The sequence below is a fragment of the Coregonus lavaretus genome (genome assembly GCF_964263955.1).
Source record: "Coregonus lavaretus genome assembly, chromosome: 31".
Taxonomy (NCBI): Eukaryota; Metazoa; Chordata; class Actinopteri; order Salmoniformes; family Salmonidae; genus Coregonus; species Coregonus lavaretus.
In genome coordinates, this window is record NC_140018.1 from 13,271,935 (window position 1) to 13,290,611 (window position 18,677).

An 18,677-nucleotide genomic window follows, 5' to 3' on the forward strand; every position below is an offset into this window, starting at 1 on the left:
AGCACTTTACAGTATGTGAATTGATGATTAACATTTAATGTAAAACATGAGTGCATAATGGGAGTATTACCTAGTAGTAAAGTAGAATTTTACACCAAAAATATTGAATAATAATGCAATGAATTAGAGCTTGTACAATACAAACAATTTATAAGATGCAACTACATTCAGGGATCAGCCACATAGAGTGTAAGTTAAGTTTGCATGTGTGTGGTTGTGTGTTCAGCCAGCGACATTGAAGATCTTGTTGCTGAGGGCAGAAGGCAGGGAGAAGAATAGCAGGCCCAGGAACAGAAGTCCCAGGACAGCCCCCAGCAGCAGAACACAGTGCAGCTTATACTGCCTCCAGGCCAGGATACATACCACACGCACCGGGCTCAGCAACCACGACAGACTGGTGTTCGGACGACTGCAGGGAGAGATGGAGATGTTATACACACACACAACAACAATATGCACACACTCTACCCTCAACGAGTCGTATAGATACTCATGCAACCTCTGGCACACACAAGAACACAGCGACACATATAAAATGTAACCGGATACAAACCTAACATTTCCCAAAATAGTTTTTTCAATTCATTCAATTTATTTCAAATCATTGTTAAAACAGACAAAAAATAAAGATTGCACACTTTAACAGAAATATAAATACACTTTATCATACAAACAGGCGAGAGTAAGTGCAAACATAAATCTTTTTTTTGTTGGTTTGTATTTTGTGAACACGGGATCACTAAAATGACTGCAACACAAATTATGTCATAACTGCAGGTTGACGTTTTTTGGGATGAGTCTAGTCCTTGAGGCAGAACTGAGCGAGCTGCACTCAAAATTGGCTATTGCAAAAATGTATGTAAACTAAAATTAGCATGTTGGCATTAATTGAAGGCTAGGGTTATCCATTAGGGTTAGCAGTGTGGTTAAAGCTAGGGTTAAGTTCAAAATAAGATTTTATGACTTTGTGGCCAGGCCAGCTAGTGACCACTCTGCAGAGCTGCCTCCAGAACAAGATTCATGCCAAAAAATGCCAACCCGCATCATAACTACAGGTAGGTCAAGCAAGGGAAAACATGAGGGAACTGCCCACAGCAAACCAAGTCATCTCAAATCAAATTGTATTCATCGCCTACACAGTTTACAGCAGGTATAAAAGGTGCGGTGCAATGCTTACGTGCTAGCTCCCTCAACATTGCAGTACAATATCAATAATAATCAAAAGTAAATCAAAAACAAGTAATTAGAGGAAGGTAGTATGCATAGTAATAAAACTGATAATCTGATAGGCCGATAGGGCAAACCAAGTAATCTGATAGGCCGATAGGGTAGAGGTCAAGAGGCCAAGCCAGCCTCCCTATTACCGTACCTCTCATGTGCTATAAGGTGCACATAACCACTTAGGAATTTCTGCATTGTAAACAAAAAAAGATAATGTCAAGATCCGGACATAAATAAAAGGTTTAGTAACTGACTGTAAAGCTACAATGGAAAGAAGGTCATGCCTTGTCAGATGACCATATAAACTGAATCACTGTGAGATGTTAGAATACAGTTGCATGCGTATTTGTCTCTAAGCCTACTGTGCATTCACTGGATAACAGTAACAATCTATAAGAGCATTCCAGGTCACTGAAGGAAGGGCTGAAGAAATAAGCATTGTTCCATTAATTGTTGGTGTTTGAGGACACAAATTAAACCAAGCTTAGCTCAGTAGTTGATTCATATTCAACAGTTATTCTTGTATTCTTTGTCCCTCTTTAAATCTTGTTAAACTAGGTCCTAGGAAAATAGACATCTGTTGTTCAATCTCTTCATCATTATTTAAGATGTGTGCAAAGGCTGCAAGAGCTAAAGAGGAACATTATTGAACTGTTGGAAACAATCCATTTTTTGTCAAGTTCAAGTGATCACACCAACCAACCCCATGATTCCCATTTAAAAACAGGCATACAATAGAAGTAATGGGAAATATTACAACATCACTTGAGAAATGTGTGTCCATGCATGACCAACAGTACCGATCAACTGACCACTAACAATGTCCTTCTAAATCATTTAAGTCATAAATAAACAAAGAAATAGATCAATAAATAAACAATCTCTAAAATGTTACATCAGGGTATGCCGCATCATTGATGATCAGATCAAGGGCAAGACGTTTGATTGGTTAGTCAGTGGTCAGTGCAGGGATGGTTAGGCCCACTGTGCTACTGTAGAGTAGAAGATACAGTGAGGGGAAAAAAGTATTTGATCCCCAGCTGATTTTGTACGTTTGCCCACTGACAAAGAAATGATCAGTCTATAATTTTAATGTTAGGTTTATGGTTTATTTGAACAGTGAGAGACAGAATAACAACAAAAAAATCCAGAAAAACGCATGTCAAAAATGTTATAAATTGATTTGCATTTGAATGAGGGAAATAAGTATTTGACCCCTCTGCAAAACATGACTTAGTACTTGGTGGCAAAACCCTTATTGGCAATCACAGAGGTCAGGCGTTTCTTGTAGTTGGCCACCAGGTTTGCACACATCTCAGGAGGGATTTTGTTCCAGTCCTCTTTGCAGATCTTCTCCAAGTCATTAAGGTTTCGAGGCTGACGTTTGGCAACTCGAACCTTCAGCTCCCTCCACAGATTTTCTATGGGATTAAGGTCTGGAGACTGGCTAGCCCACTCCAGGACCTTAATGTGCTTCTTCTTGAGCCACTCCTTTGTTGCCTTGGCCGTGTGTTTTGGGTCATTGTCATGCTGGAATACCCATCCACGACCCATTTTCAATGCCCTGGCTGAGGGAAGGAGGTTCTCACCCAAGATTTGACGGTACATGGCCCCGTCCATCGTCCCTTTGATGCGGTGAAGTTGTCCTGTCCCCTTAGCAGAAAAACACCCCCAAAGCATAATGTTTCCATCTCCATGTTTGACGGTGGGGATGGTGTTCTTGGGATCATAGGCAGCATTCCTCCTCCTCCAAACACGACGAGTTGAGTTGATGCCAAAGAGCTCCAATTTGGTCTCATCTGACCACAACACTTTCACCCAGTTCTCCTCTGAATCATTCAGATGTTCATTGGCAAACTTCAGACGGCCCTGTATATGTGCTTTCTTGAGCAGGGGGACCTTGCGGGCGCTGCAGGGTTTCAGTCCTTCACGGCGTAGTGTGTTACCAATTGTTTTCTTGGTGACTATGGTCCCAGCTGCCTTGAGATCATTGACAAGATCCTCCCATGTAGTTCTGGGCTGATTCCTCACCGTTCTCATGATCATTGCAATTCCACGAGGTGAGATCTTGCATGGAGCCCCAGGCCGAGGGAGATTGACAGTTCTTTTGTGTTTCTTCCATTTGCGAATAATCGCACCAACTGTTGTCACCTTCTCACCAAGCTGCTTGGCGATGGTCTTGTAGCCCATTCCAGCCTTGTGTAGGTCTACAATCTTGTCCCTGACATCCTTGGAGAGCTCTTTGGACTTGGCCATGGTGGAGAGTTTGGAATCTGATTGATTGATTGCTTCTGTGGACAGGTGTCTTTTATACAGGTAACAAGCTGAGATTAGGAGCACTCCCTTTAAGAGTGTGCTCCTAATCTCAACTCGTTACCTGTATAAAAGACACCTGGGAGCCAGAAATCTTTCTGATTGAGAGGGGGTCAAATACTTATTTCCCTCATTAAAATGCAAATCAATTTGTAACATTTTTTACATGCGTTTTTCTGAATTATTTTGTTGTTATTCTGTCTCTCACTGTTCAAATAAACCTACCATTAAAATTATAGACTGATCATTTCTTTGTCAGTGGGCAAACATACAAAATCAGCAGGGGATCAAATACTTTTTTTCCTCACTGTAGATGGACGTTCTTAGTTTTTAGTAGTCCAAGGGATAGATAAAAAGTCCAAGGGATAGATAGAACGTCTTTGAGTAGAAGGTGTGTTCAGCAGCACTGCCAAGGTTAGAGGGGTGGTGGGGCGGGGGCAAGGCTGGGATGCTGAGGGAGGGGACTGTGGGCCTGCAACAATCTTGTCTCCGCATGTATCCACCTTTCCCTCCCTCATTCTCTTCCTTACGCCCTCCCTCAGCAACACTGAAGCGAGTGTGTTTGGGGAGAGGGGACTGAGGAAGAGACTAGGGGATGTGGTAGAAACAGTAGAAATGGGAAGTGTGCGGTATCTCACCCACCACCCCTCCCCTGCGTCTAGACCACCTCCAGGCCATCTCCATGCCACCCTGGTACACACCCTGCAGCCCCATTCAGCCCCCTCAGGCCCCCAGCAGCTTCTTGACCAGGTAGCCAGGCATGCTGTAGAGGAAGAGCCCCAGCATCATGAGCAGCAGCAGGGCCACAATGATTTTGATGATGAGGCACTTGTAGCGGTTACACACCAGGTAGCGGATGGCCTTCAGCGGGCTCAGGAACCACAGGAAGGTGGTGTCTGGCCGACTGGGGGAGGGGGGAGGGGAGGTTAGAGAGGATGGGTGAGGGGATAGGGGGGGTAGATAGTGGGTCATATGATGGACAGGATGGGGGGGTGACGGTTAAAAGGGTGAAAAGGAGGATATAGGGGAAGGGAGTGGAGAAGGACATGGGGTAGATGGAGGGCGGTTGTGGGAGAGGTAGAGGTGGGGGACAGAGGGGTGAGTGGGATGAAGGGAGGATAGTGGATGGGGTGAGGAAACGGTGATAAGGGGGGCAGAGGTAGAGGATAAAAAGAGAAAAGAGGAGAGCCAGTGTTAGTGGTTTGTAAGTCATATATGATGTATGACTATTTCTAACTGATCACATTTCTCCATGCACTACTACGCAAACAACGCTCTTTATGAAATAACGACATTATTTTTATTAAGCAAAAGACCACTGCACAGTCAGCTAAGCACAGATATATTCCGCAGACAATGAAGACATAAAATGGGACGATGATTGTTTGACATTTTTGTCATTTGGCAGACCTTCTTATCCAGAGTGACTTACAGGAACAATTAGGTTTAAGTGTCTTGCTCAAGGGCACATTGATCGTTTTTTCACCTAATTGGCTCAGGGATTCGAACCAGTGACCTTTCAATTACCAGCCCAATGCTCTTAACCGATAGGCTACCTACCGCCCATATAATGACAGCCCTTATTGTTAATTTGGAGTTAATGTTGTTACCAACTTGAATAAATGTATTTTATGTTCAAATGTATTTTTTATCTTACATTTAGATTTCAGCAAGAATTTCAATGTACATTTACAGCATTATCCTGGCACCAGAGTTGCCAGCTTAGTACTGTAATTTTGCTGTACAGCAGAGATGCTGTTATATATTTTACAGTACTATTTCCCTTACTGTAAAACATTACAGCATCCCTGCTGTGATATACATTTACAGCAGGGATGCTGTATTCTGTAACATGTTTTACAGTAAGGAAAATGGTACTGTAAAATATATTACAGCTTCTCTGCTGTAAAGCAAAATTACAGTATTAAGTTGGCAACTCTGTAGAGGACTAAACTCCCCTCCATAGTGAAGGAAGTTTATGATTCATTTCACCAACAGATTGGAGCAGAGACCAGGCTTTGTGGAATCTAGCTCTGACTACATCGATTCAAGGTCAATACTTTTCAAAAAATGTAAATCATGAAACACCTACCTGGTACCCATGTTCGTCCTCTGTTATTGTATGCCTTTCTTTGTTTGCTGAAATCCATACTTTTTAAATAAATTAAGATGGCAACTCATCACGGATACGCAATTGAATCTCCGATTATGTTTGTAAAATAAACCTAGGCTATAAAATGATTGTAATATGTACAAAAAACATATCTTTCTATGATTTCTCTCTCTCGTTATTTCTCAGTATCTCTGGAAAGAAAAAAGTTATGCGCAACATTTAGTTTTTACTGGCACCTGTAATGATCTGCAAAATTTGATTGGTCGACATACCATCTGTAGATTGTGTGATTTGATTGGACAATTAGTATTTGGAGACCTAGGCATACCTCATCGGACATTCAATGGGCACATGCGCATTCACACTAAGTTGCCATCTGAGAAACAGAAACGAGCAAAAAGTCGGTGGTTGTATTTGATTAACATTTATTGAAGAAGTACAGATTTCAGCAAACAAAGAAAGGCATACAACTACAGAAGACAAACATAGGTACCAGGTAGGCGTTTCATTATTATAATTTTTTTTGTTAAAGTATTGACCTTGGGCGAATCGATGTAGTCGGAGCTAGATATTCCACAAAGCCTGGTCTCTGCTCCACTCTGTTGGTGAAGTTCATCATAAACTTCCTTCACCATGGAGTGGAGTTTAGTCCGCTAGCAACTCTGGTGCCAGTATAATGCTGGTCATTTACAGGGAAAAGTTTGACAGTGCATATAATAAGTCTTAACCTAAAGCCGCCAGTGTAATGACAGTGTAGGGCACAATGGCAGACTCATGATTGACAGGTTGAGAGACGAGAGAAACAATGCAAAGAGGAAACGGAACCGGACACAATCTGTGTATATCTGAGACAATACAAAGATTGAGAGACAGACCTGAGATGCGGAAAATAGGACCTGAAAAGATAGACAAGAGATGAAAGAGGTTGAAGGATAGAAGAAAGAGGTTATAGAAAAGGAAGGTGGTAGAAAGCGGAGAGGAAGATGTGATAAAATCCATTGAGTGACAGATACCGCAGGAGATGGGAGGAAAAGGATAGACAGAGAGAGAAGCGATATGGGATCAGTAAAAAGGAGGAACAGAGGAGAGAACAGGAGAGGACCAGAGAGAGGGTAAATGAGAAAGAGAAAGTGACAGAAAAGGAGGAACAGAGGACAGGAGAGGGGACGCTAGGATAGGAGAATAGAGAGGGGGCTACCAGTGGCCCTGATAGGTCTCAGCACCCTCAGGCCCCCAGCATCTTCTTGACCAGGTAGCCAGGGAAGGAGTAGAGGAATAGACCCAGCAGGAGTAGCAGCAGCAGCAGGCCCAGGGCCTTGAGGATCAGCCAGCGGTAGTTGTGCCAGATGAAGTAGCGGATGGACTTCAGAGGGTTCACAAACCACATGAGACTGGTGTCCGGGCGACTTCAGAAGGAGGGGAGGAGGAGGAGAGGAAGGGAGGGGTGGAGGGGATGTAGATGGAAGGAAAGACAACGCAGGTTGGAGGGGAGAGAGGGAGGCAACACAGAGAAAGGAAACAGAGGGAAACGTGAAGAGATGACATGAAGAGAACAGTGTGATGGTGTGAAAGTGTGTTCACATTGCAACGAGGTACAGGTGTCAAAATAGACTGTATTTCTTATTATTATTTCTAAACCATTGTGTGCATCACATATCCTCTGAATAAGCCTGTGTGGCTCAGTTGGTAGAGCACAGTGCTTGCAACGCCAGGGTTGTTAGTTCGATTCCCATGGGGGACCAGTGCGAAAAATAAAGAAAGGTGTATGCACTCACTACTGTAAGTCGCTCTGGATAAGAGAGTCTACTAAAATGTAAACCATTATCAGCTTCTGATGGATGCAGGATGAGAGGTTTTGAAATAAATGACCATTTGGGAGAAATACAGTCTCTTTTAACACTTGCACAGTGGTTTTCTGCATAATGTGAATAGAACCCCGGAAGGAAGTGGAGGAGTATAGGAAAGTTGACCATGTCTGACTCTGTGCCATTATTTTCTGTTTCCCACCTTCGCTTTTAACATTGAGTTATTAGTGATTGTGTACGTTTTGTCTGTATGTGTATGTGTGTATAGTCTTAGTGTGAGTGTGTGTGTATACTGTAAATGTAAATATCTTACTTTGGTTTCTCCAGTGGGTCAGGCTCATTGCGTCCCAGACCAACAGGACTTTTCTCTGCCTCCTCTGCCGACATCAGATGAAGCTCCGCCTCCACTTTACCCTGAGAGGAAGACACAATCATTCCCATGATCTCTCTCCTCTCCTCTCTCTCCTCTCTCTCCTCTCTCCTCTCTCTCCTCTCTCTCCTCTCTCTCCTCTCTCTCCTCTCTCTCACCGTGAGTTCCATCTTGTCGTTCTCGTCGCGGGCCACGAATGGCCACCAGCCCTTGACTCTCTTCTGTTTGAAGATGGATATACAGGGCAGCTCTGCCTGGTTCTGGACCATGTTTATAGAACACTGCTTGGCTGTCTTCGCCCCGCGGGAAAACCTGTTCAGGTCCAGCTCTATCGCACCTGTCAGGAGAGACAATACATGACATTAGAAGATAACTGAGGCAATATCTGAGGAGATACAAAGACAAAGAGGTAGAGACAGACTGAGACACAGAGAGAAGGACCTGGAGAGAAAGAGGACAAGAGTTGAAAGAGCTTGAGGGATGAGATAAAGGAGATATATATGGCAGAGCGAATGGAGAACATTTAAGAAAAATAAAAAGAAGAATGCCTAGAGTTCTAGAGAGCTCCAGCAGTGTAGGCCTACCTAGGAAGTCATCAGCAGAGAAGTGGTCAGCGTCCCAGACCTGCAGGGTGAGGCGTGCAGGGATCTTGTACTCGGTCTCGTCCCAGGAGAACATGGACTCCTTTTTGGAGATGACGATCTTCTCCTCAGCCATCAGGTAGTCGAAGGGGAACACGAAGCGCCAGTTGAAATTCCCCTCGCCCGTCAGAGAGTGGTAGTGGACGTCTGTGTCCTGCTTGTCCTCCTGCTGACCCTTCAGCCAGCTGGGTTAAAGGTCAAAGGTCATACGGGGTCAGAGGTTAGAGGTGAGGGTCATGTTGACCTGATGATGTAGTAAATAGAGTATAAGGACTGTGTTATTATTGTGTTCTTTTAGCATATTAACAAGCTTCACTTATCATGCTCTGTGTGAAGGTTGTCTGTGAAATTTAGGCAGATGCAGTGAAGATCAGATCACCATTTTACATCAGTTAATGTGATTTGAGATTGCTATGGATCATTCATAGTATGACTCAGTATGTGTTGTATGCATTACAGGTCTGGTCCACTGAATACACAAAAAGGGATGTTAGTATTTGAAAAGCAAAACACGTATGGTGCGACCCTCCAATAAGAAACCAGCCAGTAATGAGAAATGATTATTAATTCAATCAAATTGAAACATGGCTGTGAAATAGTGGTCATAGTGTGTGCACCTAGGTGAATTCTATAAAAAGTGTACCACCGTATAACAACTGAATAAGAATAGAGTTTAAACTGTGTATTTAAATACAAATGACCTGATTTGGTGTTGGACGGTCACATAATTACAAATGCCATGCACACACAAAGCTTTACAAAAAGAGTCAAATCAATTATTTAAAAAGCCTTTATGACAGTGCATTCCTTCATTGGAGGGAAGATGCAGATACGAGATTAACATTAACAGAAGTGTCATACAATGCAAATCTAGTCTCAATGCACGCTCAGCACAGTGTGGAGTGCAGACTGAGTTTATCCGCTGCAGTGGCGCCAAGTGGCCAGTGGTTGGTGAGCAGGGTTGGGTTCAATTCCATTTCAATTCAGAAAGGAAAGCAAAATTCCAATTTCAAGAATTGAAAATGTATCTTAGAAAATGTATGGCAGTTTAAAATTCTTCAACTGGAATTTCAACAAATTTTCTGAATGGACTGAATTGAAACCCTGAAGGTGGGCACATTTGAGAAACTTTTCTACGACTTTGAATGTCCATTAGTATTGATATACTATCAACAGCATCATTAATCAGAGGCAGCAAATGACAATACAATTGCAAAAACAATATGGAATCCAGTCCATTTTCCATGCAAGCATTTTTCGCTAATGCTGTCATGCATGAGACTTCCTGGAATCGCGAGTAGTTTTGACCCCTGCCGAAGACAACCTACAACTGTTGTAGGAATGCAGGACCATACCATTTAAACTAATGATAGTAAGGATGATTAGCAATTGGCAAGTCACAATGGAATACTGTTATTGAGTTATCCTAGCTTATATCCAATTTAATGTGCATGAGAACAGAGAATTGTTTTTCTTCTAAGTGTGTCATTCACAGAACTTATTGCAAACCGTTTGCAATCCATTATCTGGTTAATTCAATAATGATTAGTGAATTTCAAATTAGTAGATGGCCTAGCCCTAGTGTCATTTGTTGACACGTTGACCTCTTTAGGCTGTTTAAGTGGTATGGTCCTGATTGGCTTCCTCTGTCTGTAGGCGTGAAGGCGTTGTGGTTTACTGCGTGCTAATAGGAGGGCTGAGGGAGAAGGGTTGGGTCTTGAGCAGGGGAGCTGCGTGCTGGTTGGATAGCTGAGGCAGGGGAGGGGAAGGAAAGGGGAAGGGGTTTGTACGAGTCATGCGATGTAAACGTGTGTTTTACCCCCTGACATAAATGTCAGACATCTTTTCTCCTGTCATGAAAGCATCGTCCTCTAGAACTACGTCATCAGTGTTCCAAATTATAACACGCAGTTCAAAGCTGGACCACAGCACAGCATCGACACACAGGAGAGAGAGAGAGAGAGAGAGAGAGAGAGAGAGAGAGAGAGAGAGAGAGAGAGAGAGAGAGAGAGAGAGAGAGAGAGAGAGAGAGAGAGAGAGAGAGAGAGAGAGAGAGAGAGAGAGAGAGAGAGAGAGAGAGAGAGAGAGAGAGAAAGAGAGGACGACAAACAAACACGCAACACACGGAAAACGTGGAAACAAACAAAACAACAAAACAAAAAAGCAATGATTAACACCAAAAAACGCAGCACGCCACTTCGTCACACCCACGGGGCGATCGGGGCATAACGCCGAGGCCCTCTGTGGTACCTACCCCCTGACAAATATGTCACTGGACTTTTCCCCTGTGAAGTAATCATCGTCCTCCAGAATTACTTCATCAGTATTCCATATAATCACCCTGAGCTCATATCTGGTGAGGGGGGTGAAAGGAACACACACACAGTTGGACTGTTGTTGTCTAGTGCTTACTTCGCCCTGGAACGTGGCTGTACACTCCTATGGTAAGACATGTACCAGCCCAGGTCTAGTGCTAGATAACCAACCTACTCTAATGAGATACAACACTTACCACAGAAAACCTGGAAGGGATATAAGTAGGAAAAGTACAAGTCCTTCTGATTTGAGACTCATACGGAGCCTTGCAAAAGTATTCATCCCCCTTGGCGTTTTCCCTATTTTGTTGCATTACAACCTGTAATTTAAATGGATTTTTATTTGGATTTCATGTAATGGACATACACAAAATAGTCCAAATTGGTGAAATGAAATGAAAAAAATAACTTGTTTCAAATAATTCAAAAAAATTAATAACAGAAAAGTGGTGAGTGCATATGTATTCACCCCCTTTGCTATGAAGACCCTAAATAAGATCTGGTGCAACCAATTACCTTCAGAAGTCACATAATTAGTTAAATAAAGTCCACCTGTGTGCAATCTAAGTGTCACATGATCTCAGTATATATACACCTGTTCTGAAAGGCCCCAGAGTCTGCAACACCACTAAGCAAGGGGCACCACCAAGCAAGCGGCACCGTGAAGACCAAGGAGCTCTCCAAACAGGTCAGGGACAAAGTTGTGGAGAAGTACAGATCAGGGTTGGGTTATAAAAAAATATCTGAAACTTTGAACATCCCACGGAGCACCATTAAATCCATTATTAAAAAATGGAAAGAATATGCCACCACAACAAACCTGCCAAGAGAGGGCCGCCCACCAAAACTCACGGACCAGGCAAGGAGGGCATTAATCAGAGAGGCAACAAAGAGACCAAAGATAACCCTGAAGGAGCTGCAAAGCTCCACAGCGGAGATTGGAGTATCTGTCCATAGGACCACTTTAAGCCGTACACTTCACAGAGCTGGGCTTTACGGAAGAGTGGCCAGAAAAAATCCATTGCTTCAAGACAAAAATAAGCAAACATGTTTGGTGTTCACCAAAAGGCATGTGGGAGACTCCCCAAACATATGGAAGAAGGTACTCTGGTCAGATGAGACTAAAATTGAGCTTTTTGGCCATCAAGGAAAATGCTATGTCTTGCGCAAACCCAACACCTCTCATCACCCCGAGAACACCATCCACACAGTGAAGCATGGTGGTGGCAGCATCATGCTGTGGGGATGTTTTATATCGGCAGGGACTGGGAAACTGGTCAGAATTGAAGGAATGATGGATGGCGCTAAATACAGGGAAATTCTTGAGGGAAACCTGTTTCAGTCTTCCAGAGATTTGAGACTGGGACGGAGATTCAGCTTCCAGCAGGACAATGACCCTAAGCATACTGCTAAAGCAACACTTGAGTGGTTTAAGGGGAAACATTTAAATGTCTTGGAATGGCCTAGTCAAAGCCCAGACATCAATCCAATTGAGAATCTGTGGTATGACTTATAGATTGCTGTACACCAGTGGAACCCATCCAACTTGAAGGAGCTGGAGCAGTTTTGCCTTGAAGAATGGGCAAAAATCCCAGTGGCTAGATGTGCCAAGCTTATAGAGGCTTACGCCAAGAGACTTGCAGCTGTAATTGCTACAAAAGGTGGCTCTACAAAGTATTGACTTTGGGGTGGTGAATAGTTATGCACGCTCAAGTTCTGTTTTTAGTCTTATTTCTTATTTCTTTTAGTCTTATTTCTGTTTCACAAGAACAAATATTTTGCATCTTCAAAGTGGTAGGCATGTTGTGTAAATCAAATGATACAAACCCCCAAAAAATCAATTTTAATTCCAGGTTGTAAGGCAACAAAATAGGAAAAATGCCAAGGGGGGTGAATACTTTCGCAAGCCTTCGTATAGGATCATAAATAAACAGCAAAACTTCAATCAAAACTTTCAGAAATGTTTAGGTTGTCCCTTGATCTATCTGTAATGTATAGCATATACTGTACCTCAGAGGAGGCTGGTGGGAGGAGCTATAGGACGACGGGATCACTGTAATTGCTGGAATGGTATTAATGGAATGGAGTCAAACATGTGGTTTCTATTTGTTTGATGTGTTTGAAACCGTTCCATAAATTCCATTCTAGCCATTACAATGAGCCTGTCCTCATATAGCTCCTCCCACCAGCCTCCACTGCTGTACCTACACTAAAAAGGTGCTATCTAGAACCTAAAAGGGTTATTCGGCTGTCCCCATAGGAGAACCCTTTGAAGTACCCTTTTTGGTTCCAGGTAGAACCGTTTTGGTTCCAGGTAGAACTGTTTTCCACAGAGGGTTCTACATTGAATCCAAAAGGGTTCTAGCTGGAACCAAAAATGGTTATCCTATGGGGACAGCCGAATAACCCTTTTTTCTAAGAGTGTACACTGACTGACACTTCCTCCAGCCCCAGACAGGACATACTTCTTTGGTTTACGTGGTGATATGTCGATGGCGGGTCCAGGTGCTGGCATGTCCATGGGGAACATGTCTACCCACATCTCAATCCGCCCCTGTGGGGTTAAACAGAGGTCATAACAGGTTATAACAGCTCATAACAGATTCATTATCCGGCATTATTAATAATTTTACCCTTATAAGTCACTATATTGTTAATGAACTCAAAAGTGACCAACATTTATTAAACTACACTCTTAGTTCCAGATGAACCCTTATAATAACGTTATACTAATAATAAGTAGGAGTGTGTGTGTGTGTGTGACCTGTTCAATGCCAGGGTGGTCAGGGTTGAGCAGGGGTCTTGTCTCGACGTGTTCTGGGATGAGTTTACAGCCCACCCTGGGGATCTCCTCCCAGTGCTTCAGCACCGTCAGGGCCAGGTGCTCATCTGTCTGCTTCTTCAGACCTGTACACACACACACACACACACACACACACACGCACACACGCACACACGCACACACACACGCACAGTAAATACCAGGTCTCTGTAAATGTAGGCAAAGCTTAATAAATATATTTTCAACAGCACAAATGTATCATACTGTACGTCAACAACATACCATTCTCATCCTCGATCTCTGTAACACCCATGAAGATGCGGTTGGCGACCTTGACCCTGCCCCCGGGGCCGTAGTGGGGTCCGTCCAGCTTGCCCTCCTTACACAGCTTGGCCAGGATCTGGCTTGGCTTCATGGGGTCACGCCACACGTTGTAACCATGTCTACCAGGAACAAACAACAACACCAGACTGTTATCGATTTTTACTTTATTTTTTATTTTCTTAAATATTTTTGGGGAGACAGACAGACAGAGGAACAAACTAACAGACAGACAGACATACAATGGACAGACAGACGACAGACAGACAGACATACAATGGACAGACAGACGACAGACAGACAGACATACAATGGACAGACAGACGACAGACAGACAGACATACAATGGACAGTAAAACAGACAGACAGACAGACATACAATGGACAGACAGACAGACATACAATGGACAGACAGACAGACATACAATGGACAGACAGACAGACATACAATGGACAGACAGACAGACATACAATGGACAGACAGACAGACATACAATGGACAGACAGACAGACATACAATGGACAGACAGACAGACATACAATGGACAGACAGACAGACATACAATGGACAGACAGACAGACATACAATGGACAGACAGACAGACATACAATGGACAGACAGACAGACAGACAGACAGACAGACAGACAGACAGACAGACAGACAGACAGACAGACAGACAGACAGACAGACAGACAGACAGACAGACAGACAGACAGACAGACAGACAGACAGACAGACAGACAGACAGACAGACAGACAGACAGACAGACAGACAGACAGACAGACAGACAGACAGACAGACAGACAGACAGACAGACAGACAGACAGACAGACAGACAGACAGACAGACAGACAGACAGACAGACAGACAGACAGACAGACAGACAGACAGACAGACAGACAGACAGACAGACAGACAGACAGACAGACAGACAGACAGACAGACAGACAGACAGACAGACAGGAACTCACACAGAGTAGTTGTTAGCGATGCCACAGGTAGCTCTGTGTTTGCTGTAGTAGCGGTTCTCCAGGTCAATCTTGGTCTCCCCGATGAGGTCATCAGTGCCCACCAGATCCCAGTCGTACACTGACACGGTCAACATGGACTCCATGGGGAATGTAGCCTCGATGTCAAATGCCCTGAGAGAGGAGGTGGAGGGAGTGTAGGGAGGGAAGGAATGAGGGAAGGAGGAATGGGAGTGGGGGGGGGATAAACAGGAAAGGGAGATATGGAGAGAGTAGGGATGACATTTGAGATAAGAAGTGGTTAGCTTTTCATAGATTGAGCTGCCGATGCATCTATGCCAGTCACAAGAGTAAAGTAATGCTTCAATACACTTGATTGCAATTTTCTATATGAGTTGACTTGTTGAATCAGCACCAATGTGCAACCAATCCACACTCACTTGCCAAAGACAGGGTTGAGCTGTTTGGAGATGTAGTTCTCTTTATCCTTCAGCTCTGACTTGCCCAGTTTGATGACGACGTAGGGGTCCGCTTTCCCATTGACATCAGCAGGGTGGAGGTCTGTGGCCTGGAATACAGAGTTGTTTTTTTGTTATGGTTTAGGTTTTTATTTATGAATGTATTCTTACAATCTATTGAACCCTTATTTTACCAAGTGAGTTGACTGAGGATACATGATTAGGTCGCTGAAGTTTGGGGGCGGCAGGTAGCTTAGTGGGTAAGAGCGTTGTGCCAGTAACCGAAAGGTCGCTGGTTCTAATCCCCGAGCCGACTAGGTGAAAAATCTGTCGATGTGCCCTTGAGCAAGGCACTTAACCCTAATTGCTCCTGTAAGTCGCTCTGGATAAGAGCGTCTGCTAAATGACCAAAAAAAAAAAAAAAAAAAAAAAAAAATGGTTAGAGGTTAGGCTGTCACTCACCCTGACGACGAAGACGCGCACCATCACGTTGATAGGGTCGTTGTGTGGAATGCTCTGGAACATGCCCATGTTAGGGTCGAAGCCCACCTCCCGGGTGATCTCCTCAGACAGAGGCAACTTGTACATGCACATGGAGCCCTTGAACCTGCCCACGATCCTGTCGTCATCTAGTGCTGCTTCATCGTCGTCCCCTGCCTTCCCTCTGTACAGGTTGAAGGTGTGGAGCCAGTCCTCAAAGTTATCATACTCTGCCTCCAACTCCTTGTTGTACACCTGGACAGTACACACACGTGCAATGGTATCAGACACACTCTGAACGACAAGGTGTGTGTGTGTGTGTGTGTCCAGTGGAATCTCTAGGCCTACTGACCAGCAGCTCGTCCACTTTGGGTTTGCTGGAGCGTTTCTCTGTCCCCTCTCCTGCATGGTGACTCTTCTTCTTCTCCTTGTTCCTGCTCTTGTCTTGGCTCTTCTCCTTCCACTTGGAGCCTTTTACAGGGAGGTCATCAGGTTTGATATCTGATTGTGGGGAGAGTGGAAGGAGTGGAGGAGGGAGAGTGAAGGGGGGGGGGGGGGGGGGGGGGGGGGATTGATGGAGGAGGAGGGGTGAAGAGGGACGAAGGGATGGACACGACACAGCACCCCAGATGTCAATCAACATGAAAGTTGACATCTGACCCCTCTGGCCGTCCATTGCCAGGGCTACTGGGGGCCAGTATGAAAAATTTATGCACTCACTAATTGTAAGTCGCTCTGGATAAGAGCGTCTGCTAAATGACTAAAATGTCAATTGGATCACTACTGATATCCATGACATCATGAGTAATTAATTTAAAATGGAACATACAAGTAACTGCCAAAATAATGGAAACACTTGAGTAAATGAGGTGATACAAAGTATATTGAAAGCAGGTGCTTCCACACAGGTGTGGAAGCAATTAACATCCCGTCATGCTTAAGGTCATGCTGGGCAGGCCATTATTTTGGCCATTATTTTGGCTACCATGGCTATGCCCCTATAGGATGACAATGCCCCCATCCACAGGGCACGAGTGGCCACTGAATGAGCATGAAAACATATGCCATGGCCGTCTCAGTCACCAGATCTCATCCCTACTGAACATATCTGGGAGAATCTGGAGCGGCACCTGAGACAGCATTTTCCACCACCATCAACAAAACACCAAGTTATGGAATTTCTCGTGGAAGAACGGTGTCGCATCCCTCCAATAGAGTTCCAGACACTTGTAGAATCTATGCCAAGGTGCATTGAAGCTGTTCTGGTTCGTGGTGGCCCAACGCCCTATTAAGACACTTTATTTAGGTGATTCCTTTATTTTGGCAGTTACCTGTATTTGTAATCACAAGAGCCACATTATAATCTTTTCAAATTCTGGGAGAATATCTTAATAGGAATTTGGTAAACAAGAAATTGATATTTTTTCAAAGTTTTACACTTTGATTTAAAATTGAGTTCATGGTAATTAGTAGATGTATAGATTTATTTGATGTATCCACATTATTTGCTTGATAGAGAATCATTTATGGTTAAATCAGGGGATTAAGGGACAAAAGGATTGATTCGAAAAAGCCTTATAAGCATATAAGCAAAAGTTGCGTTCCTTAATGGTTTAGTTTATCAGCCAACTTTCATGGTAGTGCAAGGCAGGGTTGGTCATGCTGGTGTGAGGGGTCGATGGGTATGATATGAGGTCATGTTTTCATTCTACTTTAGGTGGTAATTGGGTCGGGGGTGCTAGGGATGAAGGATGAGAGTGAGGAGGGAGTGCAATGCATACAATGCCTTCACATGCTATACTTTACTCTGGTGCCCTCTCCACCAGTCTGCAAGCAGGCAGAGACAGACATTCTGATCCTATAGCTCATTCATCTCAAAAAGCACACACCAAAGCCATATACTACTCCCATTCTCATCCACTATTCAGAGCTGGCACAGAATCCTGTCATTCTGAGAGTCATGTTAGCCAACAGTTGCTCTATTTTGACGCTCAGCACTAGCAGGGTTTACCTGCTCCCTCTGCTGCTATCTCCTGGTCCTCCCTCTCCTCTGCCTCGGCCAGAACTGCCTCCTGAGCCCTGAGGATCTGGGAAACACAACTACACATCAGAATTATCCCCACAAGAAACACATGGAACTGACTTTATTCACTCCAGTTGTCTTATTGGAACTACTCAAACACTCTATTTCCAGAATATAACCATATTCATACGAGACAGAACATAAAAAAATAGCATAGAATAGAATAGAATAGAATAGAATAGAATAGAATTGAACAGAATCGATCTCTCACCTCCATCAGTGTCTCTATGGAAGCAAAATATTTGGACCACCAGTCCAGCATGCTCTCGTCTGTCTCATCATCCTCCTCCACCTCTCCCTTCTTTTTCTTCTTTTTCTTCTTCTTCTCTTCTTTCTCCTCCTCGTTCTGCGGGTACGAGAGAGAGCGTCTGATCAAACAAAGTGCTAACTAGCATAGTAGATCATAGTAGATGTTACAGGTGCGCATTGATGTCTGTCCACACTGTGAAGCTCTTTCAAATGTTGGGGGACAGATCCATGCCAGGACTTACCACATCAACTTTAACAACTGCATCAGACGTCTACAGGGGGAGGGTCACACAAAAACACACAAATGAAACACAAAATATATACATCTAAACAAAACATGAATTAATTTTACACCACACACAGGACCAGAGGTAAAGCCATCAACCTCAATTTTGTCCTTGAGGGCATCTCTTCTTCTGTCCTTTTCATTCCAAAAACATGAAATCAAAAGTGATAAACATCAGAGACACGTGTGTCAAAGCTTACAGCGTCTAGCTTCACCACCGTGTCCATCTTCCTGACTGAGGGGTCGGCATCCATGTTGACTGTGACATC

The 18,677-nt window shown here is 43.8% G+C and overlaps 1 protein-coding gene across 1 annotated transcript in view; it reads right to left on the bottom strand.

The window, feature by feature from the left end:
* Positions 1–4,257: 4,257 nt before the first annotated feature.
* The window catches only part of LOC311106769 (otoferlin-like), a gene marked incomplete at both ends in the record, with an annotated part of 102,582 nt that continues 88,162 nt past the window's right edge, over positions 4,258–18,677 (bottom strand). The window contains 16 exons of the mRNA XM_084149160.1: positions 4,258–4,438; positions 7,766–7,866; positions 7,981–8,159; positions 8,407–8,648; positions 10,718–10,816; positions 13,244–13,332; positions 13,543–13,685; positions 13,843–14,003; positions 14,856–15,026; positions 15,293–15,420; positions 15,773–16,045; positions 16,143–16,291; positions 17,802–17,877; positions 18,085–18,219; positions 18,365–18,394; positions 18,609–18,677. Of these exons, the coding sequence (XP_084005286.1) occupies positions 4,258–4,438; positions 7,766–7,866; positions 7,981–8,159; positions 8,407–8,648; positions 10,718–10,816; positions 13,244–13,332; positions 13,543–13,685; positions 13,843–14,003; positions 14,856–15,026; positions 15,293–15,420; positions 15,773–16,045; positions 16,143–16,291; positions 17,802–17,877; positions 18,085–18,219; positions 18,365–18,394; positions 18,609–18,677 (2,226 nt within the window). The remainder of the gene's footprint in view (positions 4,439–7,765; positions 7,867–7,980; positions 8,160–8,406; positions 8,649–10,717; positions 10,817–13,243; positions 13,333–13,542; positions 13,686–13,842; positions 14,004–14,855; positions 15,027–15,292; positions 15,421–15,772; positions 16,046–16,142; positions 16,292–17,801; positions 17,878–18,084; positions 18,220–18,364; positions 18,395–18,608) is intronic.